Here is a 24,528-nt window from a genome sequence, read left to right as displayed (position 1 = left end):
TTTGAAATTTAAAGAAAAAATTTATTGAAGATCTGAAAAACAATTCCTAAAAGATTGGCTTTTCCAGAAAACTGTAGCTACACAACGCATTGCGTCTATCATGTTAACACGTGCATTAGACACAAATACAAAACCATGAAACAAGCCACCATTCTTCAACAATCGGAGCAAAGGGACGATGCCTAAGGAACAGCATGGACGGCCTGTAGGATGGGCTCTTTACTTTAAGCACCATAAAAAAAGGAGCACAGACGGATGAGCGTGTTCAGGTATATACACTGAATCGAACCTTTGGCACTAGGAATCAGAGCAGTTTGTCATACAGCATTAACACATATTATAAAAGTGCGGAGTGTCAAAGGGATAGAACCACCAGCATTCAAAAGCAGCTTTGTCGACTAGGCAATAAAACACTCTACAGTATGTCTCTCGTCGTCCATCACTGAATACACTGGTAGCGACTTTGAAATGAAAAAAAAAGAAAAGAAAAAAGGAGCTATAACCCCTTTTATTTTCTCTGTTTAAGATCAAACAGAAAACAAACATCAATTCTGTTATACACTAACATTTGCAAAGTACATCATTTGTACAAGAGGAGGACTAAACAAAACTGTGTTTACAGAAATCCAAACAGCGTCAGCGCCTCGCCTCACACAGCTTTCCGATGGTACTCAGGCGGGGCGACTTCATAATCGCTGGCACTAAACAAGGTTGCAGAATTCTTTGCCAGGTATCTAAAAATAAAACATTATTCATTACGAAGACGACAAAGAATCGTACACCTTGATCCAAATCAAGGCACAGAGCTGCACAAAACAATTTCTCTTAAAATACACTAAAATAATGGCAACCTCACAGTGAAACCAGAGTTACAACTCAGTCAGGGTTATGGACCAAACAACAATGCATAAAGGTCCAGAGTTGCTCCCCCATTTCAAAACAGGAATAGCTGGCTGTCTTCAGAATACCAACTTGACAGCTTGGACTATCTTCTCAAAACAAATGTTGTACCCTTTTTTTTTTTTTTTTAAAGTTTATTTATTGAAAGTGAGAAGTGAGCGTAGGGGAGGGGGGGGGGGGGGGGGGGGAAGGGAGACAGAGAGAGAGAGACAGAGAGAGACAGAGAGAGACAGAGAGAGAGAGAGAGAGAGAGAGAGAATCCCAAGCAGGCTCCGTGCCGTCAGCACAAAGCCTGATGTGGGGCTCAAACTCCTGAATCGGGAGATCACGACGTGAGCTAAAATCAAGAGTCAGATGCTTAACCCACTGAGCCACCCAGGCGCCCCACAAACGTATCCTAAAACAACATCTAGGGGCGCCTGGGTGGCTCAGTGGGTTAAGTGTCTGACTTCTGCTCAGATCATGATCTCACAGTTCGTGAGTTTGAGCCCTACGCTGGGCTCTGTGCAGACAGCTCAGAGCCTGGAGTTGCTTCAGACTGTGTCCCCCCCCCGCCCCTCCTCCACCCTACCCCCTCCAAAAATAAACATTAAAAGAAAAAAGAACGTCTAGATGTTTTCCTTAGCTCTTTGAAATTCGTTACATTAAATACAGATTCAGAAAGTGACACTTTCGGGTTTAAATTTGAAATGAACACCATAAAAATCAAAGGGACCTGAAATGAAGTATCAAGTAAATAGTACGTTTATTTCACAAAGAAACCGAGGCAAAGAGAGGACTCTACGTCTCACTAGTAGAGCAAGGACTGTAGATTTGCAAGCATGTGCTGCGGTTTTAGAATTACAAAATACATGGTATCATTTTAAGAAAATTCAAATACAGAAATATGTGACCTTCCCTCCCAAAACTACGCCCAAGAAATAACCCACTGTTTGGTATGATCCACACTTTTCTAGGTCTTTTCCAAACACTAAGGATGTTTCTCCATGAACGAGAATCGTACCACACATATACTCTTCAGAGCAACTTGATTTTCTAAGTGGACACGACATGGGAATCTTCCCTGATCGGACCGACATGCCTTCAACAGCAGTTTGGCTGTTTAGCATTCTTCGTTATTATACACACAGAGTCTAGGGGCGCCTGGGTGGCTCAATCAGTTAAGCATCTGACTCTTGATCTCAGCTCAGGTCACACATGATGTCACGGTTCCTGGCTTTGACCCCTTCATCAGGTTCCGCACCTGCAGTCCGGAGCCTGCTTGGGATTCTCTCTCCCTCTCTCTCTCTGCCCCTCCACTGCTCACGCGCTCTCAAAATAAGCAAACATTTAAAGATTTTTGTTACACACATACATTTTAAATCCTCATGTATTTGGAAATCTTTGTGCACTTAAGCATTTCTACCAGCTAAGTTCCCACTTGAACTTTCAACAGGCACTGCCAAAATGCCCTCTAAAAAGGTGAAGAAACCAGGACGGCCCCTTTCCTCAGTACGTTCAATCGTAGCCACTGAGACACAGCTATCTGGATCGTCGGACACTGAACGCATTTCTGACAGCCCCCCGTACTGCCAGTTCTGTGAAACCCCAATGTCCTACTTTTCACTGGTCTGATCATCTTTATTAAAAATTCTTCTTCGTGTGTTACTTTATCACAGAATTTTAACTTTTTACATAAGTTATTTCCTATATTGAGTTAAAAGAAATTTTTTTTTAATCTTTATTTATCCTTGAGAGACAGAGTGTGAGCAGGGGAGGAACAGAGAGGGAGGGAGACACAGAATCCGAAGCAGGCTCCAGGCCCCAGGCTGTCAGCACAGAGCCCGACGCAGGGTTCGAACTCATGAACTATGAGATCATGACCTGAGCCGAAGTCGGATGCTCAACCAACTGAGCCACCCAGGTGCCCCTCCTATATAGAGTTTAATATTTGTTTTGTTTTGTTAAAGTTTATTTCTTTTGAGAGAGAGAGACAGAGACAGAGAACATGGGTGTGCAAGCTGGGAAGTGGGGGAGAGAGGGAGAGCGAGAATCTCAAGCAGGCTCCACACTGTCAGCACAGAGCCCAATGACGCGGGGCTCCAACTCCCAACCCTGGATGACCCTGGGATCATGACCTGAGCTGAGATCAAGCGTCAGACCCTTAACCGACTGATTTTACTATTTACAAAGACTTTTCTCACTATAACAAAAATATTACCACTCTTCTTGATCTTAATAGTTTCAATGTTAAATTTAAACTTGTGATTCATCTAGAATTTCACTGCCTGACAGAAAGTGTGGATCTGATGGTTTCCTTCCAGAACACTAGCCAGCGGTCCCCGTCTTTCCCCAACGGCTCCAAGGCGCTGCTCCACCATGCGCGGTGGTCCACATCGCATTCGTGTCCCACTGACATCTCTACTCACTCCTGTACCGACCGCTCTGTCCCGTTTACTCGCGTCTTCCCACGTGCTATGATCTACAGTGCTGACAGGTCAGAGCCAGTTTCAGGGCACTGTACTAATTCATGTTTCCAATTTCAGGCATACTGTTACACTTACTTTAGGAAATCATGAAGATAATTCAGCAACAATGCAAGACTCTTCTCGTCCAGAGGAGTATAGGCCAACATGGCTCCAATTCGTACTGTGGAGATAAAATAATGTAGTCAAAATTACATCCAAGGGAGCACCACGGGCATTACGTGACCAAACACAATCATCAGATTCCTTTGAATTTTTTTTTAACATTTATTTTGAGCGACAGAGCACGAGTAGGGGAGGGGCAGAGAGAGGGAGACACAGAATCGGAAGCAGGTTCCAGGCTCCGAGCTGTCAGCACAGAGCCCGACGCGGGGCCCAGACCCACGAACCGCGAGATCATGACTTGAGCCGAAGTCGGACGCTCAACCGACTGAGCCCCCCAGGCGTCCCCATCACAGATTCTTTTAAAATACATGGTCTCAGAGATGCTAACTTTCAAACAGATTTAGATAACATTTTCAATAAAAAGCTCAAATTGAGGGGCGCCTGGGTGGCGCAGTCGGTTAAGCGTCCGACTTCAGCCAGGTCACGATCTTGCGGTCCGTGAGTTCGAGCCCCGCGTCAGGCTCTGGGCTGATGGCTCAGAGCCTGGAGCCTGTTTCCCATTCTGTGTCTCCCTCTCTCTCTGGCCCTCCCCCGTTCATGCTCTGTCTCTCTCTCTGTCCCAAAAATAAATGAACGTTGAAAAAAAAAAAAAAATTTAAAAAAAAAAAAAAAAGCTCAAATTGAAATGGAGTATTTTAGAATGTTATTTTCTGTAACCCCTTCAGATTAATTAGGAAAGACAAAAATATCAAAAACCCAAAGAAAAAAGTTTTTTTCTCAATGGCACATTACCAAACAATCTCAGTAGATGTGGCGCCCCGTACACCTGGGACATGGGCGCGTCTGGGTGGTCTGCGAGAATCTCCGCGTACTGCGGCCTCTCAAATTTGTAGAGCAGCTGAGTCCCCAGCATCACATTGAAGTACTCCTTTATGCCGGCCACCACCTCATTCACAGCGTACTCCCTGACAAAGACAGAAATGTGTACTTGCAAAGCAGGTCACGGACAACTGAGAAATGGGGATTAATTCAACCCATACAAGAGCAAGGGACCAGAGTTGAAGGCTGAACTAATGACGATGAATTTTTACCCAACAGGTTTTTTTAAACAAGAGATTTAAACAAAAGCACAAGAGAAATCAATTCCAAAAATAAACCAGTGCTAAGTAAACCACAGCCTTCAGGCTGAGAATGGCTTTTACATTTTCAAACAACTGTATTTTAAATGGTTATATTATGCACTTAACACATAATAGCTTCACTTTTACCTAAATGTTTACCATCTGCCCTTTAAGGAAAAAGTCTGCCAACCAAACTCCAGGTCAAACCAATGAAATTCTATTTTGCTAGTTTCTGATGGCATTTAGAGGAAGTGGACACTTCAAAAGATTAAGATTTGGAAAGAAGAATACTTAAAATGTCTTTCTATGCACTTGAAAGATTTGTATATTCTTACTTATTATCTGTGTTTCCTCGAGATTTCTTGTAATTTGCATAATCCTCTAGAATGGAATCCACGTTCTTCTTGGCAGGAAGATAAAACAGCTGTGAAAAAAAATACACCTGAATACTAGTGTTCTTTTTACAGAAAAATTACGAAGGAAAAGTCTTGAGGCAATAAAAGACCACCTAACAGTATTACAAAACAGGAAATGGCACTCTCCAGCCCTTAAAACATGGGTAATGTGGCTAAGGAACTAAAAATTTTTATTAATTTCAAGGAAGGAGCGAAATGTGACCAGCAGCTGCCGTACTGGACACCACAGCTCTAAAGACTGGCATCTGTCGGACACACACACACCATTCACTACGGAGGGAATGCACCATGCAGAAATGCACCTCCAAGACACCGTCATTATGTACCCTGTGTGTACCATGTGCCACACCCCACTTGAAGCATACGTGAACTCTGAGGTCGTGCTCACATCTTTAGTGTGAGGCAGAGACCTACCGAGGCCGAGTAACTTGTCCACACTCTAAGTGGTAAAACCAAGGTTTGAACGCGGTAGTTCAGCTCCAGAACCGAATCAAGAACCAAACGGAGTTCACATTTGTATACGATGGAGGTCTCGTAAGTCTCCTTATCCCCAAATCTTCACATCCCCACTCCCGCCCATGCTGTTCATTCTAAGTACTTGGTGCATCTGTCCTATGAAGTTCTCCACTTGAGGTCTAGGACCGCACTCTTGCAATGTGACACACGTACCTCACAAAGCCCCGATTTCCTTTCCACTAGTAACCACACGTCTCGGCCAAACACTCAGGTTGTCTGGGAGGCCATGAATACTTGGCAGAGAACTGTGTGCTTCCTACAGCCCAGCAGCAGCAACACCACGTGAGGACACCCCATTTTCAGTGACAGAACAGAAACTACGTGCTACTTCATCTTTACCAGTTTTCAGGGCTTCCTATCCTAGAAAGCTCCAAAACCGAGTTATTGCCACCTCTTCTCACTAAAAACTCATGGATTTCTTCTATCCTTTCCAAGACATGCCTTCTGATGATCAAACTATTCAGTCTCTGAATTAAAATAATATTCATCAATCACACCCCTTCAAGAGCCAAGTCTATACAACTTTTTCCTTAAAATTTGTTTCCACATCAGCAAGAACATACCCTACAGGTTACAATCTGTGTAGCTTTCAAGGTACCTGTTTTTGCCGGGTAATTAAGTCCCAATCATCAACAAGCCACGGTTTCAATTCTTCAGGAATCTTTACTTTCACTTCAACTCTGTTCATGAATGTTTCCTCCTGAACAGAAAAGGGAAGGGCATTAAAAATCTGTCTTTTCTCGCTCAACAGCAACACCAAAATTCAGGGTTTTTCTCAATATTTAGAGGCACCAAGTACATACGTATATATTTTTTAATTTTACAGAGAGAGCGAGTAAGCGCACAAAGAAGGGGCAGGAGGAGAGGAAGGGAACAAGGGAGGGAGGGAGGGAGGGAGGGAGGGAGGGAGGGAGGGAGGGAGAGGAAGGGAATCCCAAGCAGGGCGGCCTCTGCACTGTCAGCTTGGAGCCTAATCTGAAGCCCAGCTTGGGCCTTGATCCCACAACCCTGGGCTGGGATCATGACCTGAGCTGAAACCAAGAGGTGGACGCTCAACCAACTGAGCCCACCCAGGCTCCCCTGAATTAGTTCAAGTACTCAAATGGACTGCCAGAGTTGGCATTTCAAAAATCGTAAATGAAAAATCCCTACAGCTAAGCTGCTGGGAGAAAAGAAGCTTCTCTTAATAGCCAAGGACTATCCCATACAGATTAAAGTTACTTCTTTATACATAAAATTAAGTGTCCTGACTTCTAATGAAGTCTTCAATAACTGCCTGAAGTTGCCTATTTTCAAAACATACACTCTTTAGGAGTATACCATTGCTTCCTAACCTCAGCTTCAGAAATATAACTGTCAGTTGAAAATTAAAACCACACTTCCAAATTCCTAATTTTGGAAATCAGAAACAAGACATTTTATCACTTAAGAATTCTAAACTCATATTCACACACACATATATGCAGGCTAGATAAAGCTTCTGTGGCATTTTTTATGGGTTTATTAAATCATCTTGGGACATACTAAACCATTTAACGTGAACTCGTAAGTCTATACAGTCGAATACCAATGAAGTATTTAGTCCTGTACATGAACGTAGAGCTTACAGACGAATATTTGATGATGAGCTGGGGAGGACATACACAGCAGGGACACATGCAGAGCTACATGTAAAACAGAAGATGTATAAAAAAAAAAAATCCTTGATCCAAAAAAGAGGAATGTTTTCATCGCAGTAGTTAACCATGTTAACAATGTTTTCAAGACTGAAGTTCTGACTATTTTATTGCACAGACTAGAAACACTAACATGCTATTCGTGATGTTAAAAACTCACATTCTCAACGGTAGGATCCACTCGGGCCCTTTTCTTGCGAGGAGGCTGAGGTGTCTCGCTGGTACTGCCACCATCTCCATTTCCAGGTGCTAGACACATGCAGGACAAGGACAGGAGGTTCTCGGCTTAATACAGGAGACACTCTTAAGGAAAATACTTTCCCGATAAACCCTCTTTCTTATTTTTCCATTACACAGGTGTTACCTGAATCTAAAGAATCGTAGTCCTACCAAAAATACAACTTTTGTAAATTGTTCTATCATTTAGCATTAAGCAACATTTAGTGGGGCGTCTGGGTGGCTCAGTCAGTTGAGCGTCCGACTTTGGGTCAAGTCATGATCTCACAGCTCGTGAGTTCAAGCCCCGCGTCAGGTTCTGTGCTGACGGCTCGGAGCCTGCAGCCTGCTTCAGATTCTGTGCCGCCCTCTCTCCCTGCCCCAACACACTCGCATTGTCTCTGTCTCTCTCAAAAATAAACATCAAAAAAAAAAAAAAATTAAATAAGTAACATTTAGCAACATTATCTTACATTTATTAAAAAATACTATCTTCTCAATGACTAAAACTAAAGAACATGAAAATAATAAACACTTACAAGGTTTTTCCATTGTAAAAAGAATTCTCAAAGTTGGCTCTCTACTACTATGTACCTAACTATGTACACTGTTGTGAGTCATCGTTGAGATCACCAAACATGGTAAGCTTACTCTCAAAACTTTCTAACTCTTAAAGCTTAACACTGATTTCAAAATGTAAATGTTACAAAGGTAAAATAATTATTTTTAACCAAGTTAATATTCTTACTTTTCTGCTTGTTCTTTTTGGTTTTCCTAAAAGGAGAAGGAAAAAAAAAAGAAAAATATGTGATTACTGCTAGTACACCCGCCCCCACACAGTCCCTTTTACCAGGGTTAAGTTCATAGAGAAACACTGCCTTGGATGAGAAGATCAGGCTGTAAATATAGTTTCCCTGCTCAGACATTAAGAATTTTCATTGACAGTTGGCTAAATTCACACCTCCCTCCATATAATAGAAAAATAAACCAAAACCACATCGGGAGACTTTTAGGATTATACTCTTAATTTATAAGCTCACAGCATGTAAATTATAACCATACTGTTGTTTATGTTACCCTACTAGTTCCACAAAATCCAAGTTCCAAAAGACAACATTCGCCGTTACTTCAGTAAACTGGTGAATGTGTATGTTCAGTGAACTGGTAAATGTGTATGTTCCACCCTCACTGGCCCACAATGTTCCACCCTCTTTCTCCCTAGTACATAGTCCTTCCTTTTTGACACCTAATAAGCTCTTTCCTTCTGAAACCAATGTCTTCTTCCTCTTAGTCATCATCTCCAATAGCAACTTCACTCGTTTATTTACCAACCGGCAAACAGTAAACTACTCATTTTAATTCCACATACAACTACTTACAGAATGCAAGGAAATGGTTTGCAAAAAGCCCGATTATGGACTCTATCTGGTGAGACCCAACCATAACACTGGAGTATGCTGACCCTTCTACACCTTTAGAAAGTATTTATAGGGGCACCTGGGTGGCTCAGTTGGTTAAGCAACCGACTTTGGCTCAGGTCATGACCTCGCAGTTCATGAGTTTGAGCCCCGTGTCCGGTTCTGTGCTGACCACTCGGAGCCTGGAGCCTGCTTCCTGCTTCAGATTCTGTGTCTCCCTCTCTCTCTGCCCCTCCCCTACTCGTGCTCTGTCTCTCTCTAAAATAAAATAAACATTAAAAAAAAATTTTTTTTAAGTATTTATAAGTTATTAACTGTACTCATCTAATTTAGAGCAAAAGGTTCATTTTACAACTCAAATTAACTTATGTTCCGTTACAAATACAAAAAGCTGGCCATCTATCTGAAAAGTACAGGTTTTTTCCTGTTTCTCTAAGTTTAACTTCTGGAACACAAGTATCTGTGTTCAGTCTGAACAGTATTTCCGGGTCAGACTAAACTATGAACTTTTACTTAATTGATGTCAAGAACATGTGAGGACCGGGGCGCGTGGGTGACTCAGTCGGTCAAGCGTCCAACTTCAGCTCAGGCCATGATCTCACAGTTCGTGAGTTTGAGCCCCGCGTCCGGCTCTGTACTGACAGCTCAGAGCCTGGCGCCTGCTTCGGATTCTGTGTCTCCCTCTCTCTCTGCCCCTCCCCTGTTCGCACTCTGTCTCTCTCTCTCAAAAGTAAGCGTTAAAAAAAATTAAAAAAAAAAAAGAACATGTGAGGACCAAGAGCAACCAAGAGCTTTTACACACACATTCCTGACCCACTCATTCTACCATAAAAACAACGAAACAACACGGACAACTAACCCTAACTCGTAACATCTATCAACTACACTTGAATGAATCCCAACAACAGACTCTGACATTCTTGTTTCAACTTTCTTGCTTATGTTAATAAGCAAGCTAATTTCTCAACCTACGCAACGGATTTCACATAATAAACTGCTGGTGTTGTTTGCAATCCTTTCTCTAAGCTCTTCTCTGCCAAAAAGGTAACTGAGAAGACTGTCAAAGCAAAAAGCACTGTTCCAGCCTCGGATGACACCTATCCTGAAATAGAAAAATTCTTTCCCTTCAATCCTTTAGATTTTGAGAGTTTTGACCTGCTTGCAGAGCACCAGATTGCACATCTCCCCTTGAATGGAGTGCCTCTCATGATCCTTGATGAGGAGAGGGAACTTGAAAAGCTGTTACACCGGGCCCCCCCCCCCCCACTTCACCTCTGAAGATGCCCTCTCAACCATGGGAGTCTAATCTGTGGCAGTCTCCAAGCGTTCTGTCGACCCTGGATGTTGAACTGCCACCTGTTTTGCTATGACTTAGATATCTGAATTTCTTAGCACTTAATAGTTTGTACGTTTTGTATTAATAAAGCAATTCTTTAATAAACTCTTCCTTAAAAAAAAAAAAAAAGTGAGTGTATTCAATGCTGCTGAGTTATACACCTAAAAATGAGTTAGAGGTAAACTTTATGTTATGTATATTTCACCATAAAACAAAAGGGGGGGAGGGTAGAAAACCTGCTAAGGGAAATTAAGGGATACGTAATTATTATGTATTTTCAAACAACTGAACGCTTGAGAAAGGAGTGCTCATTGGCATTTTTCAAGTTGAATGTTCCAGGTTCCATTTTCAATGAACTCTTAATACAGGACGATGGGTATACGGAGCTTGAAGCTCACTTCTAGAACGATCACTTCCATAACGATACGCCAAATTAAAACAGGTCTGCTTACACTTCAACACTTTTCTGCTGCAGGCCGGCGGTCTTCTTCCCTGGGGCAGCGCCTCTCATCTTCCCCTCTGCATACTGCTCCCTTCAAAGAGAATTCCAACGAAGTTGTCATCAAATGAGTACTTACGTGGAAAAATAATTGTGCCAGCTTGATCCCATTTTGAAATTTATATTCAAACTGAGATCCCCTGTGCCCTTCCCAAGTAGAACTCCCGCAGAGTCCGGGAGCCAACAAGATCACAGTGCATTTCCAACTACAGAAATTTCCAACATCCTGATGCTTCCTACCTAACTCTATGGACAGACTAGAAATGACTGGTCTGCTACTCCTTCTTTTTTTCTAGGAAAGGCTTCTCTGATTGCAGTCAAAGCCACAACACGGCAGCTGACAGATACCAAGAATCCTTTTTTTGGCAGGCAAGCCACAGGATTTCTACTGTTCATTCCACTTCCCAGAACTAATATACAGACATTTCTCTTCCTACTCATGTTGCCAAAACAAACTTACTGATTGGCTTTTTGAAGTTCTCGCTGTTTCTGCAGATTGGTGTCCACATACTTGAGTACTCTGCTTTCTGGAACCCATTCGTCCCAACTGTAAAAGACAAAAGTTAAATTATCATTCAAAGACATTTTTACTACTATTCAGACCCTGCCTCCAATTACTTGTAGAGATCCAAGAGGCAAGACTCTGGATTTCTCTGAGATTTAATTAATTGGGACTACAAATCCGTTCTCAACTGAAATGAAAATCCAGTGAAAATCTGTGCTGTAAGAGAAAGAAACTACATCCTCAAAAGCAGCACCCTAAACCTTAACTGCCAGATTCCAAAAACAGATTATTCAAATCCTTTCTTAAAAGGAGTACAGTATGGCACTTAACATTAAGAGTCCCTAAGCAGAGACGCCTGGGTGGCTCAGGCGGTTAAGCATCTGACTTCTGCTCAGGTCATGATCTCACAGTTCATGAGCTCGAGCCCCGCTTCAGGTGACCTCGAATCCCACTTTGGGTGAGCCCCGCTTCTCTCTCTGATCCTTCTCTCTGCCCCTGGCTTACTTGTGCCCTGCGCCCTCTCTCTCTAAAGAGGAAAAAAAAAAAAAAAAAAAAGTCCTTAAGTAATTATCCTTACAGAATAAAGAGATCTTAAGAATTTTAACTTCCAAAAAAAAGTGAAGCATGGGAGTCCACAAGAAGCTGCCATCTTAAAGAAGGAAAATTGATCAGCTACTTAGCTAACTATGTAACAGCAAAGTTACAGAACTAGCTGTGCCTCACTTTCATCACCTATAAAATGGGAGATAACAGTGCCTACCCTTACAGTATCGTTACGAGAAATAATACATGTAAAACAGTTCAGAGTCCGAACCATAAAAAGCACTCAAGGTCTGTCAGAAATCTATCAGGTCTATCACAAATATCATCCACACCAACTCAGCAAATACTGTAAATCAAATGATTACAATGGTTTATCAGACTACATCATCCTCAACCTTCACTCACTCATGAACGCACAGAACCAGAGATGGCTTCCTAAACATCAAAAGGAAGAACCGACCACTCTTTAAATAAGCATTCTGGCAATTAGAAAAGCTCCTTCCTTCAAGATGTCCGAGTGTCGGGGCACCTGGGGGGCTCAGTCACTTGAGTGTCCAACGTCGGCTCAGGTCACGGTCTTGAGGTTGTTGAGTTCGAGCCTCACATCAGGCTCACTGCTGTCCATGCAAAGCCTGCTTCTGATCCTCTGTCCCCCCACCACCCGCCCCTTCCCCGCTTGCGCGCACGTGTGCTCTCTCTCGCTCTCTCAAAAATAAATATTAAAAAAAACTTTTTAACCACAAAACAAGATTTCTGATGTGTTTTTTTCCAAAGGGGAAAACAAAAACAAGGTATTTTTTAGGGAATGCTTAACTATTCATGCAAAGTGCCTTTCTCCTGCTGAGGGAGCTCCTTTAGTGACACAAATAGATGTATCCAAAGCAAATGATTTCCCACCTGACCTCTTACAAAAGAAGAATAAATAATTAAAAAGCAATCCTCAACATGATTTCCTAGAGAAAACTTTAAAACATGCATTTACCTAGAGGTCAGGAGGGGGTGGTGTACTGAGGGAGCTCCTTCAGGAACAGGAAAAAGGGCTACAATATCCTCACGTGTCTTCAAAGTTTTTTCAGAGCGCCTGGGCCTCACAGCACTTCTGATACAGACAGCATAGTACAAAGTAATCTCAGTAACTAGGTGCAGAATTTAGCTTAAGCTTTATTAAGATTTATTTACCGATGGAATATTTAAATGTCTGTGTCACCGAGTTCCGGTAAGGTTTTTGAAAATTTAGAAATATGTTATCTACTGTGCAAATATGTTATCTACTGTGAAAAAAGTATGTACTTAACTAAAGTTTTAAAAATTCCAATTTGCAGATTGGGCTTTTGTTGTATGACTTTCTAAAAGAATCTTACAAACCATTTTCAAAACGAGAATCTGATTTTTATTTATACATCTATCTATTCCAACTCTCTCTGAATTAGGCAGAGCTGGAAAATTTTTTATTTACCACCTAACTCCATGGTAGTTCCCGGCAAATCCCTTCCCCCTCTGATAAAAAATGCATCTAAAATAACTTTGATCTAAAAACCAAATCAAGGGGCCCCTGGCAGGCTCAGTAGGTAAAGCATACGACTCCTGATCTCAGGTTTGTGAGTCTGAGCCCCATGGTAGGCACAGGGTTTACTTAAAAAAAAAAAAAAAAAAAAAAAAAAAAAAAAAAAAATTAATGAAAAAGTAAAGACCAAATCAATCCTCGTTTCCTTTATGTGTCAGAAGCTAAAACCCTTGCTGAACCACAGGAAAATTAAATGACATTTTTTTGTTCTGAGGAACATCACTACTAGGATAGTAACTGAAAGCCAAACACTCAGAAATTTTTATAGGTCACAAACATTAAACAAGTTCAGAATTTTCTAAAGGTAGCTTGTCACTAACCCCCACAATCACAATGACCGGTGACACTGCTTACACAGCACTAAAAAAAAAACCAACAAAACAAAACACACACACATAACACACTTGCTGGGCTGCTGAATAACTGCTCCCATTTCAAAATGGGCTTCAAGGCTTCTCTACTCACAAAAAAAAATCAAACTTTCCAACATTATGTCTATTTATCTATGTTCCAAATCAACTACAAAAAACACATCTACCTTTGTTCATTAATATCCTCAATTTTACACCTATGAAGATATGAAATATCTCCAATGTTGAGTGCCATTTTTAAATTCTTTTTCCAAGGAATTAATATATAAAATTCGCTTTACAAAGAGCAAAACAAAATCTATGCAGTCTATCATTTACCTGTGTTACTGAACTCTAACAAAGGGAAAAACATTATTTTAAAGCTATAAAATCAGGAAATACAATCATTTGGCACTTTCAATTTCTCATAAGCTACAAATGCCACTCAAAATCCAGTCTTTAAGCCATACACATCTACATGTAATTTTATACAAAATATTATACATAGAAGAATTAAAACACAAATCCTAAAACAATTATTTAAATGGCAATGAGGGCAAACCTATGCCATGAATTTACTACTTGTTTTTCTTTGATTTCCTGGATGAACTTTAACTTTCCTATACGTAACATGCATAAAGTCGACATTCTATTACCCGTAGAGAATGGAGATTCTTATCACATGGTAATACTCTCAACCTTACCAATGTTGACATAGTATCGGTGTGTAAAGTAAGTCTATTACGAGACTGAACTAGAGCTTAAACATTTTCTCAATAGGAAACTACAACATACACTAGGAGCCATATGGTAAACTCTCCTGGATGTTAGAAATAATTTAGCATTAATACTGAAATCACATTTAAAAATCACAGTTTACTTCTCCAAGACAAAAGGATAGTTTTGGGGGCGCATGGGAGTTTGAAGCATCCAGCTCTTGATTTCAGCTCAGGTCAGGCTCTCTCAGAGTCAGACTCTGGGCTGACAGAGCGGAGCCTGCTTGGGATTCTCTCTCTGCCCCTCCCCCACTCATGCTGTCCGTCTCTCAAAACAAACAAAAAAACCCAAAACGATCATTTTCTCCATTATTTTCCCAATTTCTCAATGTTTAAAATCTCATCCGCCGTTATTAGAAGTAGTTTAATTATTAAATGGGAAAAAATTACAAGTTGTCAGGAATGTACTTTGACACATTTTAGATTTCCACCTTTCTACAACTATCCTAATGGAAAAAAAGGGTCTGGTATTTCTTCTCAGCTAACAGCATTTTGTGAAAAAAAATTCTTCTAACAAATAAAACTGGGCTGGATCACCTGGTAAAGGACCACATGAAACGAGACCAAAGTCACAGGGCCAGTAAAAGTCATAGACAACAGCTCCTTCCATAGCAACAGAGTAACCCTCCAACCTGACAGCCTGTTCACACGGAGAACTCGGTACCGGAGCACAGCTCAAGGGACACAAAAGCCTTCAAAGGTGCCAGAAAACAACCCCCAAAAAACTACTTTCTGGCAATTTTTGAAGGACAAAACACACCAATAAAAGTAATTTAAAACCTCTCACAGTACAAATTACAGGATATTCCATTTCAGGCATCAGAAACGAGTAAATTATTAGATGTGCCGTATCTGTGGGTCCCAAGAAGAAAGACCCATCGCTGAAAAAGAGCTCCCCACTGGCTTGATATTATTCTAGAACGCGTTCAATCTGTGACCACTGTCTACTCGCCATAACGGATCAATACACCACTCCTTTAAAAGAAAAGTCTAACTCTTCAAGGTGAAAAATTAAGTTTAATTAGGCAATTAAATCTCTGTATCTGTATTAAACCATATGCTAAAAAATGAACCACAGGAAATCACTCTCTGCCAACATTTATGTTACCAAAATTCAGAATACAAGTTCGTCACTACTTCCTAATGAGGCCACCTTTTTCCTTTTCCAAGCAGAATAATCCAACTAGCTCTGAATATAACTAATTGCAGTAACATACATACGTAACTGCGTGGGTGCTAAGGCAAAAAAACTCAAGCTGTCCTAAAATGAACCAAAACCAGAAAAAAAGAGCAGTTGGTTGACTAACGATGAGACATTACACTAGAACACAAGAAATCATCCAAAGACTTTAAAATGAAATGGTGGGTACCCTTATTTCTATTATTTTCATCATACCACAAATGCTTCACCCTTGCTTCAATATGTAGTAAAACCATCCAAAAATTAAGAGGCATGGGTGTGCAGGGCACCTGGATGGCTCAGTTGCTTAAGCATCCGACTTCAGCTCAGGTCACGATCTCACGGTTCATGAGTTCGAGCCCCGCACCAGGCTGTGTGCTGACGGCACGGAGCCTACTTGGGATTCTACCCCCCCTTTCTCTGACCCTCCCCCACTGGCACTTCATCTCTTTCTCAAAATAAATAAACCAACTTAAAAAATGTTACAAAAATGTTTTTAATAAAAATTTAAAAAAAAGAAAGCAGCATGCGTTTGTGACACACACGACCCAAGCTACCTTGTTAAGAGATACAATTGCTTTTAAAGATCTAATACTAATACTCACTTTTTATTCCAACCACTGTAATGTATAAAGTATTTCACTTGTTTGTCCTTTATGGCAACCTTTACACACTGAAATAAAAAAGAGAAAATTCACTCAGAAATCGTTTTTGAAAAAGGCGACAACTACCTGGATGATTTTCAAGTATGCAATCTTTCAGACACTCCACTCAAACCTTGGGGACCAAAACGAGCACAAGAGAGCAGGACTGCCAGACAGAAAATCATCCAGGATCTCGGGTTACTTGCATACATTGCCATTCTACAGCTTCCTTAGAGTCACAATCTGTGGAAGTCAGCCCAGCAAAGCTGAGAAACTGTAATAAAAGATCCCCCGACCCTTAACTCAATGGGCTGGGAACAGCTAATGAAAGTCATTTTTGCACTTTCTCAAAGTCTAGCCAGCCAGAAACTAGTACTTATTTCAAGAACCAAATTCAGCCAGAGAAAATTATTTAGACAGTGCCTTCTATTAGTACACTAGACAGTGCCTTTCTATTATTAGAAAGCGCCATTAACTTATGGAAGGCAAACTGTTTTGCTGCAAAATATCAGCAACCAGCAAAGTGACAGATGAAAAACATTTTATGTTCTTCTTAAAAGCAGCCAAATAAATTAGAACAAATCATTAAAGGTATTAACTATGACAAGTGAAAGTGACGACTCTCCGTCATGGATTAAAAGTCTTTATCTGAGACAACCAAGAGAATCATGACAATTTAAGTTATTCCAACCACCATTTAAAACTTGTTCCCTGGAGTTTCAGCTGTCAGGAGAAAAGCGGAGTGTGCCACAGTTGATGCAACAAAAATAACACTCCAGGATATAAAAAAGAGGACTCACAACTTACTTAAAACTGTATTAGGATTACATCACGAGGACTTATGCACGTACACATGACGTTCCTGACCGGATTCTCCATGAATCCAAATTCAGCCATTTTAGAACTTTAAAAACACACATCTATATGTTCAAAACAACTGAAAAGTAGTGAAGCTGGTTATTATTTGGAGACACACTTCGAAATTGTTAAGACCATTTTCACAGACACACATAAACTACCCACCAAGAACGCTGCAGAAATTGCATGTAACAAGGCTGTATTGCTATGCAGACCATTTTTAAAACCACTATTAAAAATAGTCACACCATAAATATCTACGCTAAAAATTACCAGAAACAAAATACTAAAAATAAAAACACTTTTTACTTGGGAATTCACTATTTCATTTACCTCTGGCTAAACGTAAAACCAGTTTTCACAATTGGGATGACACTGACAGAGGAAAGGAAGCCCCCTGCGATTCAAACTCTGACAGAGGAGCCAACAGAAAGAAGTTAAATGTCCTCACATTTTTACCATTAGGTTTTATCCTTAACGTAATAGATCCCTCGGTGCTTATTCAACAACTACTTACACATGAAAGTGACTGGCCAGATGTCCTCACAAGTCATTAACAACACAATGCAACTTGCTCCCACAAACCTGTCTTTTATCTCCCCTCAAATACTCCAACCACTGGGCCTTCCGCAGGTCACTGAGACAATGGCAAGGTGGCAATGCTTTGTCTGGCCCACTCAGCAAGCAGTTAAGACACCCAGAAAGAGAACACGAGGGGTTCTATGAATCAAATGCTGGAACAAAGCAACTAACTCTCTTATGACTCAAGTCATCTAACCAATAATTTTAGCTAACTTGTCAAAGGAAAACAGGTTTCATACCTTTGCTTCATAGAGAAGAGGCCCATGAAAGCACAGCACTCGCTCACCTGTAAAAGTAAAAAAAAAAAAAAAGAAAGAAAAAAAAAAAGGAGTTAATTTTCATTTATCTTCGTATCTAAGAGTCGCACGTGAGGGCCATCACAGCTGTACTGTTATTGCTGGCAAAACCGGAAGAGTAAGGCTACGTACAGAAAAACACTTCAGATCAAACTTCAACAGTACCCTACAACAGAACACACCTTAGGAAGTGATGTAAACAGCAAAAATCAATGTATTAGACTATCAATCTATTTGGATCATCAGATAGTCTACCACCTACTAAGCCAATAAAATCTACAGTAACTACCTACTGGCAGGACTGGGTGTTTCAATGTGCGTCTGAAAATAAGACTTTTAAAATATTTCCAAAATGAGGACCTTATGCTCTACCTATTATCTCTGGTTCCAAACCTTTTCCTGGGCAAGTGAAACAGATAAAATTCTAACTTTTGGAAATCACACTCTATGTTGAACCTACCATTCAGACTTGCAAGAATAACTAAATGGAAGGGACTAGAGGATGACCTGGAAGCCAACTGCTCATCAGACAAATCAAGCAGGTAATTCCTGACAGTACCTGAAAATTACATTTGATTACAGCAGAAACCAATTTCTTGCACATTATTTTCACTCTACTTGGGCTTCATCAGACCCAGAGGTAACAAAAGTACTCCACCACAGTTAGCTCTTTTAGCTCTAAAACTACGAAAACAACCTACTAGCTCAACTTTGAAGAAACTACACAGCAATAAGATTTTCACTATTTTATTTTTTAACGTTTATTTATTTTTGAGAGAGAGACAGAGAGTATGAACGGGAGAGGGTCAGAGAAGAGAGGGAGACACAGAATCTGAAACAGGCTCCAGGCTCTCAGCTGTCAGCACAGAGCCCGACGCGGGGCTCGAACTCACAGACCGCGAGATCATGACCTGAGCCGAAGTCGGACACTTAACCGACTGAGCCACCCAGGCGCCCCAAGATTTTCACTATTTTAAAAAATAACTGCTGCTTGTAAGTTTCAAAAACTGACCACTATGGGGCAGCCAGGTGGTTGTTGGTTAAGCGTCGGACTCTTGATTTCGGCTCAAGTCATGGTTCATGAGTTCAAGTCCTGCGTCCAGCTCTGTGCTAACAGTGCGGAGTCTGCTTTGAGATTCTCTCTCTCCCTCTCTCAGCCCCTTCGCTCATGCTGTCTCAAAACTAAATGTTAAAAAAAAAAAAAAAAGTTATCCTAAAGCAAATCCGTACGTTCATTTTCAACATATTTATACCCAGTCTTTCCTGTACCTGTTTGAGCACCATCAGATCAATGGGGGACACAGATATGGAAGCAAATAGTTTTCGCACAATTCGCTGAATTTCCTATTTTTATCTTCACATGCAATAGGAGCGATGAGCTACTAAGGAAACAATGGGTACAGCAGCACAGAAACATGACGAGGTGACACTATCACACTCCTTACCATTTGAATATAAATAGTTCACTATCACTGGAGCACAAGATAAACACGTAAAAGTAGAAATAAATGTTAAACAGATCATGGTGTGCCTGCCTTCTATGTCATGTAATGAAGTGTGGACTTTATCCTCTAAGAACTCCCAAATCTGACCAAGAATCTCTTGGAGTTTTTAAAACTACAGATTTTTTGGGCGCCTGGGTGGCTCAGTCAGTTAAGCGTTGACTCTTTGACCTTGGCGCAAGTCATGATCGCACGTTTTGGGAGACTGAGCCCTGAGTCAGGCTCCGCGCCGACAGCTCAGAGCCTGCTTGGGATTCTCCCTCTCCCTTCCCCCCACTCCCCAGCTGGCTCTCTCTCAAAAATAAATAAATAAATTTAAAAAATAATAAAACTACAGATTCTCAAGCTTCACCAGAGACCTGTATTAGAACCTCCCGAGCAGGCTGAGTAATGTTACTCTGCTCAAAGTTCTCTGTAATTCCCGTGCAGTGGTTCCCCTCTGAAGAACGTGCCAGAAGATGGGCCTGTGCAGAGCTTCAATGGAGACTGGAAATAGGGAAACAAATCAAAGACTTCTGCCAGCAGTCCATGGGAAGAAATAGATCTGAACCAAAAGCAGTGAGAAATTAAGGACAACCAAGCAAAAACAGAAAGTTTAAACTGACTTCCAGGCTGGTGGGAATATTAACCAAAACAGGAACTGGAAGGAGGGGGGTTTAGACCAGCTTTGGAGTGTGTTCCAGTGGCTACGGCCCATCCAAAGTGGAGCCACCACTGAATACTGAGACCCTGGGGACATGAAATAAGGTGTAGCAAACAAACAGCAGCAGCAAAGATTGGACCTGTGTCTCCTAACCTCGCTCTTCAGGTACATTTTTTTTTTTTTTTAACATTTATTTATTTTTGAGACAGAGAGAGACAGAGCATGAACGGGGGAGGGGCAGAGAGAGAGAGGGAGACACAGAATCGGAAGCAGGCTCCAGGCTCTGAGCCATCAGCCCAGAGCCTGAAGCGGGGCTCGAACTCACAGACCGCGAGATCATGACCTGAGCCGAAGTCGGACGCTCAACCGACTGAGCCACCCAGGCGCCCCTCTTCAGGTACATTTTAAAGACACCGTGGAAAGGGCCTTATTCCTCCGTCTTCCTGGCTGCCTCCAAAGACAACTGTACTGGGGCTGGGGCCCTTCTGACCTCCACTGCAGCTACTAGTGCATTGACGGATGGCAGCCTGCTTGGAGGCATTTGACTCACCAGGATAACAAACGCCGATGGCCTACTTCTCATAATAAAACTGGAGAAAAAGACTGGTAATTGGGGAAGAGAGCAAACCATGGTTATCAGGCTTTTGCAGCCTTTCTCCACTCTTAATGGTTCTAGTATCCTAAGACGAAAGTAATTCTACCCAATGCTCTCAAATTCAAGGTTGAGATTCCAAGGCGCCATCCTCCCACTGGTCTATGCTCACCAGGAACACTAACAAGCTACCACCAGCCTGTGAATTCCTGACAAGGCCTAAACAGTTTTCTTTACCATGTGCTGGAAGAGAATTTGAAAGAGAGGATCAAGTCCAGTACAAAATAGTCACCACGGGGGCGCCTGGGTGGCGCAGTCGGTTAAGCGTCCGACTTCAGCCAGGTCACGATCTCGCGGTCCGTGAGTTCGAGCCCCGCGTCGGGCTCTGGGCTGATGGCTCAGAGCCTGGAGCCTGTTTCCGATTCTGTGTCTCCCTCTCTCTCTGCCCCTCCCCCGTTCATGCTCGGTCTCTCTCTGTCCCAAAAATAAATAAACGTTGGAAAAAAAACAAAACAAAACAAAACAAAATAGTCACCACGCTTAAAAACCACTTATCTAACATATGCTGAGCATTATTAAATGAGAAAAACCTCCAAGTTTAAGGGAATCATGAAAGAAGTACTATTTCTGATAATTCACATTTCCACCATCACATACGCTCAATTCTTCTGCAGTGTCTTAATTCAATTCTGTTACCACCAACAGGGTAGTACTTTTTCCTTTCAAGGCATTCCCTGAACACATCTTATAAACAACATTTAAAAGTTTATTTAGAAAAAAAGAGAGAGTAAGTGTGTGCAAAAGGGGAGGGGCAGAGAGAACTCCAAGCCATGTTGAGCTCGGAGCTTGACGTGGGGCTCAAACCCAAGGCCATGAGATCAGGACCTGAAATGAAATCGAGTCCGGTGCTTAACCGACTGAGCCAGCCAGGTGCCCCCAAACAACTTCTTAAAGATGGCCCGGCAATTCAGCGTTAACACAAGAGTAGAAAACACATCTGGAAAGTGATGGTAAGTAAGGGCCAACAACACTCTGGTGAGCAGCTTTCCAACCTCACTACTGGCACCTTGGTTCCTACTCTTGTCTGATTCAGCACTACAGCAGCACATGGCTTCTCCTGGGTGGTTATCCCCCTACTGGCTCTCTCCTCCCTCTAGTTCAGAACTAAAGCACTTTCTCCAGAAAGCCACCACTGTTCCAAACCTCAGTGATCTTCCTTCCATGTCCTACAGCAGGGATGGACCTTCTGCGCCACTGGCGAAGCCTATGGGTCATTTCCCTGAATGTTTTTGTAACTACCTGAAACACGTGGTATTACAGAGGAAACCAATTATATTGAGATGGTTATCAAAGCATTTTAACGGTCACGTTCTGATGTTACATGACCTCCTTAACTGATGGAGCAAACTCTTGGTTAATCCAACAACTACCGTAATTTTGACTGAGCAGCTGAATAGATGTTCCACGCTGCACTGCCAACACTACTGTGCAGGGGGGCGGGGGGGGGGGGTTTAAGAGGAGGATGGATTCGTAATTGAAATACAGAATCTCACTCGGACAAAAAAAAGAAAAAACAACAAAAAAAAAAACCTCTTCCTTTCAGATAGACCTATATTCTACCCACTAACTTCTAGACTAAAAATCCCTGACCTAAAACATCTGGAATAAAAAAACCTAAACCTTAACCCACAGGAGGTAGTCGCAACTTTTCACGGCAGGAGAAAGCAGGTACTGAGACAGTCCTTATAAAAAATACCCTTGATAACTTCTCAAATAGTCCGTAAAGTGACAGCATGCTTGGTGTGGGGGTAAGGGGTCTACAAGTTTGAAAATCCCCGCAACGACAAGTGCTTTTGGCAGACGTCTGGACGTCTATGGTGACTCGCAGCTCCACCGACCGCGATGAACGGTACTTTGAAGGTGTCCCTGCTCGGCTAGGAAACGTTACTTCTGTTTTACTTTACCGTGAAGCCCCCACTCTGATGTACGCGAACAGACGCGTTAACCATAAACACTAAAGATCTCCCAACAAAGTCTGCTTCTACCGTCAGCCAAGGCGTATTCACCAAAAAAAAAAAAAAAAAAAAAAAGAAAAAGAAAGCGCCAATTAATAAGCCAAAGGAAGCCAGCGTCCGAGTCCCCGCACGTCCAGCGTCGCTGCACTCAGCCTCGGGGCGGGGGGGGGGGGGGGGAGTCCGCAGGCGCACCGGGACCGGGTCTCCGCACAGGGAGCGCGCCCGCACGCCGGAGGATGCGGGCGGCACAAAGCCCCGCGCGCCCCTCCGGCCCCGCCCCGCCCCGGATCCCGGCTGCGCGCCTCGCACCGCCCGCCCCGAAGCGCGCGGCCGCCGGGAGGGGGCGCTGCGCGCGCGGCCCGCGCCGGGCGCCGGCGGCCATGATGGCGCGGCCACCTCGCAGCGGCCATTTCGCAGCAGCGCGCCTCTCCCGCCACAGACGCGAGGCCCGGCCAGGCCCCGCCGCGCGGCCGGGCGCAGCCCCCTCGGCGGCAGGCGGCTGGGCGCCGGCCGGGGGCTGCCCGGGCCGCGCGGTCCCTCGGCGCGAGCGCCGCCTCCCCTCCCCCACGCCACATCACCGCCCGGCCGCCGCCATGGCGCGCCCGCCGCCTCCCCACAATGGGCGGCCGCCCGCGCCCGCTTCCCTCCGGGCGGCCGGCACGCCCCAGGCCCCGCCGCGCCCGGCGCTCCTCGGCCGTCGCCCGCGGCCGTCCCGCCCGCGCCGAGGGAGGCCCGCCGCCGCAATGCGCCTTCCCGCACAAAGCCCTGCCCGCCAGCCCCGCGGGTGCGGCCCGCGTCGCCCCCGCCCCGAGCCCCCGAGCCCCCGCCGCCCGGCCGGGCCCGCCGCTTCCCGCGCCGCCGGGCCGCCTCTCCCCGGGGGCCCGGACTCACCCTCCTGAATTTGGGCTTCGGTCCTGTTCGGCGGCCATTTATAAGTGATTCGCCGCCGCCTCCTCCTCCTTCTCCCACCACCCCCGACTACCGCCCCCTACTCTCTACCCCACCCAGCTCCGCGTCAGACGCGCCGTCAGGCACCGCCAGCTCTACATCCCGGGCCCGATTTGCCAGCGCCCGCAGACCTCACCGCGCCGCGACCGCGCAGCCGCCGCCCCAGCCAACGGCCGCACGCCGCGCACGCGCCGCTGCGCCCGCGCCGCCCCGGGGCACGCCGGGAGCCGTAGTTCGGAGGGGAGGGGGGGGGGGAGGGGGGAGGGGAGGCTGCGCGGGCGGGGAGGGGGGAGGGGAGGCTGCGCGGGCGGGGAGGGGGGAGGGGGAGGGGGAGGGAGGCCGGGGGAAGGGTCTTCCGGTCAGGGCTCCCGCGGGGGCTGGGGTCTCTTTGTGAGCCTGCCCACCGCCCTCCATTTGCGCTGCCTCAGTGTCGCCTGCGTCAGAGTAATTCAGTGGTTGAATGTGAGCCCTGTTCCCGCCTCAGCCCCTCACCTGCCGCCCCCAACACAAGTGACCACAGCCCCATCTGTGCGCGCGTCCTGCGCTGCCTGCACCCCGGCACCCTCTCTGCCTTCTCCATTCATAGCGAAGTTGTGGTTGTTGCCTTTGTGTTAACTACACAACTCATACTTGAATATTTGGCTTGTTCTGACCCAGCAGCCGGAAGTGTAAACACAGCGCACGCCGTTAGCAATCCTCTTACTTACCCTCATTTATTATCCCTGTGGGTTCTTCGTTCCCCGTAGACACACTGTACATGGTGTTCTGTGGCTTCTTTTTAAACTTAACGGTATGGCCTAGAGATGACTCCAGTCACATCTGTCCATCTCAGGAGGTACCTCGGTATAAACAGACCCTAGTT

General features: G+C 43.9%; 2 protein-coding genes across 3 annotated transcripts; one reads left to right on the top strand and one right to left on the bottom strand.

Moving 5' to 3' along the window:
• Positions 1 to 23,820, bottom strand: MORF4L1 (mortality factor 4 like 1). Of its 2 annotated transcripts, XM_032593545.1 has the most exons (12): positions 23,610 to 23,820; positions 17,910 to 17,956; positions 16,192 to 16,259; positions 11,129 to 11,215; positions 10,622 to 10,702; positions 8,164 to 8,189; positions 7,360 to 7,448; positions 6,122 to 6,223; positions 4,927 to 5,015; positions 4,263 to 4,435; positions 3,444 to 3,528; positions 1 to 734 (listed from the first exon to the last, which is right to left on the bottom strand). In XM_032593545.1, exons 5-12 carry the CDS (start codon positions 10,678 to 10,680, stop codon positions 650 to 652), a joined length of 708 nt encoding a protein of 235 aa, XP_032449436.1. In that variant the 5' UTR covers positions 10,681 to 10,702; positions 11,129 to 11,215; positions 16,192 to 16,259; positions 17,910 to 17,956; positions 23,610 to 23,820; the 3' UTR covers positions 1 to 649. The 2 variants fall into 2 exon arrangements, with proteins under 2 accessions (XP_032449436.1, XP_030173069.1); XM_030317209.1 differs by lacking the exon at positions 16,192 to 16,259 and having other exon boundaries at positions 23,610 to 23,779.
• LOC116738114 (basic proline-rich protein-like) lies at positions 22,578 to 24,180 on the top strand. Its single transcript, XM_032593468.1, has 3 exons — positions 22,578 to 22,612; positions 22,932 to 23,895; positions 24,151 to 24,180. Exons 1-3 carry the CDS (start codon positions 22,578 to 22,580, stop codon positions 24,178 to 24,180), a joined length of 1,029 nt encoding a protein of 342 aa, XP_032449359.1.
• Positions 24,181 to 24,528: the final 348 nt, after the last annotated feature.

The sequence above is a fragment of the Lynx canadensis genome, chromosome B3 (genome assembly GCF_007474595.2).
Source record: "Lynx canadensis isolate LIC74 chromosome B3, mLynCan4.pri.v2, whole genome shotgun sequence".
Lineage (NCBI taxonomy): Eukaryota > Metazoa > Chordata > Mammalia > Carnivora > Felidae > Lynx > Lynx canadensis.
Note: the sequence above shows the minus strand (reverse complement) of the source record. Positions and strands in the feature narration are given on the sequence as shown.

What these genes read in the sequence shown, in the direction of transcription:
- MORF4L1 (XM_030317209.1), bottom strand. Translation starts at nt 17,935, where the DNA reads ATGGGCCTCTTCTCTATGAAGCAAAG. An exon ending in GAACTTCAAAAAGCCAATCA is followed by an intron (nt 10,703 to 11,128) that starts GTAAGTTTGTTT and finishes TTCTCTTTGAAG; the next exon opens with GGAGCAGTATGCAGAGGGGA. An exon ending in CAGCAGAAAAGTGTTGAAGT is followed by an intron (nt 8,190 to 10,621) that starts GTAAGCAGACCT and finishes TTCTCCTTTTAG; the next exon opens with GAAAACCAAAAAGAACAAGC.
- LOC116738114 (XM_032593468.1), top strand. Translation starts at nt 22,578, where the DNA reads ATGGTGACTCGCAGCTCCACCGACCGCGATGAACG. An exon ending in TCCACCGACCGCGATGAACG is followed by an intron (nt 22,613 to 22,931) that starts GTACTTTGAAGG and finishes GTCTCCGCACAG; the next exon opens with GGAGCGCGCCCGCACGCCGG. An exon ending in CCCGGGGCACGCCGGGAGCC is followed by an intron (nt 23,896 to 24,150) that starts GTAGTTCGGAGG and finishes TTCCCGCCTCAG; the next exon opens with CCCCTCACCTGCCGCCCCCA.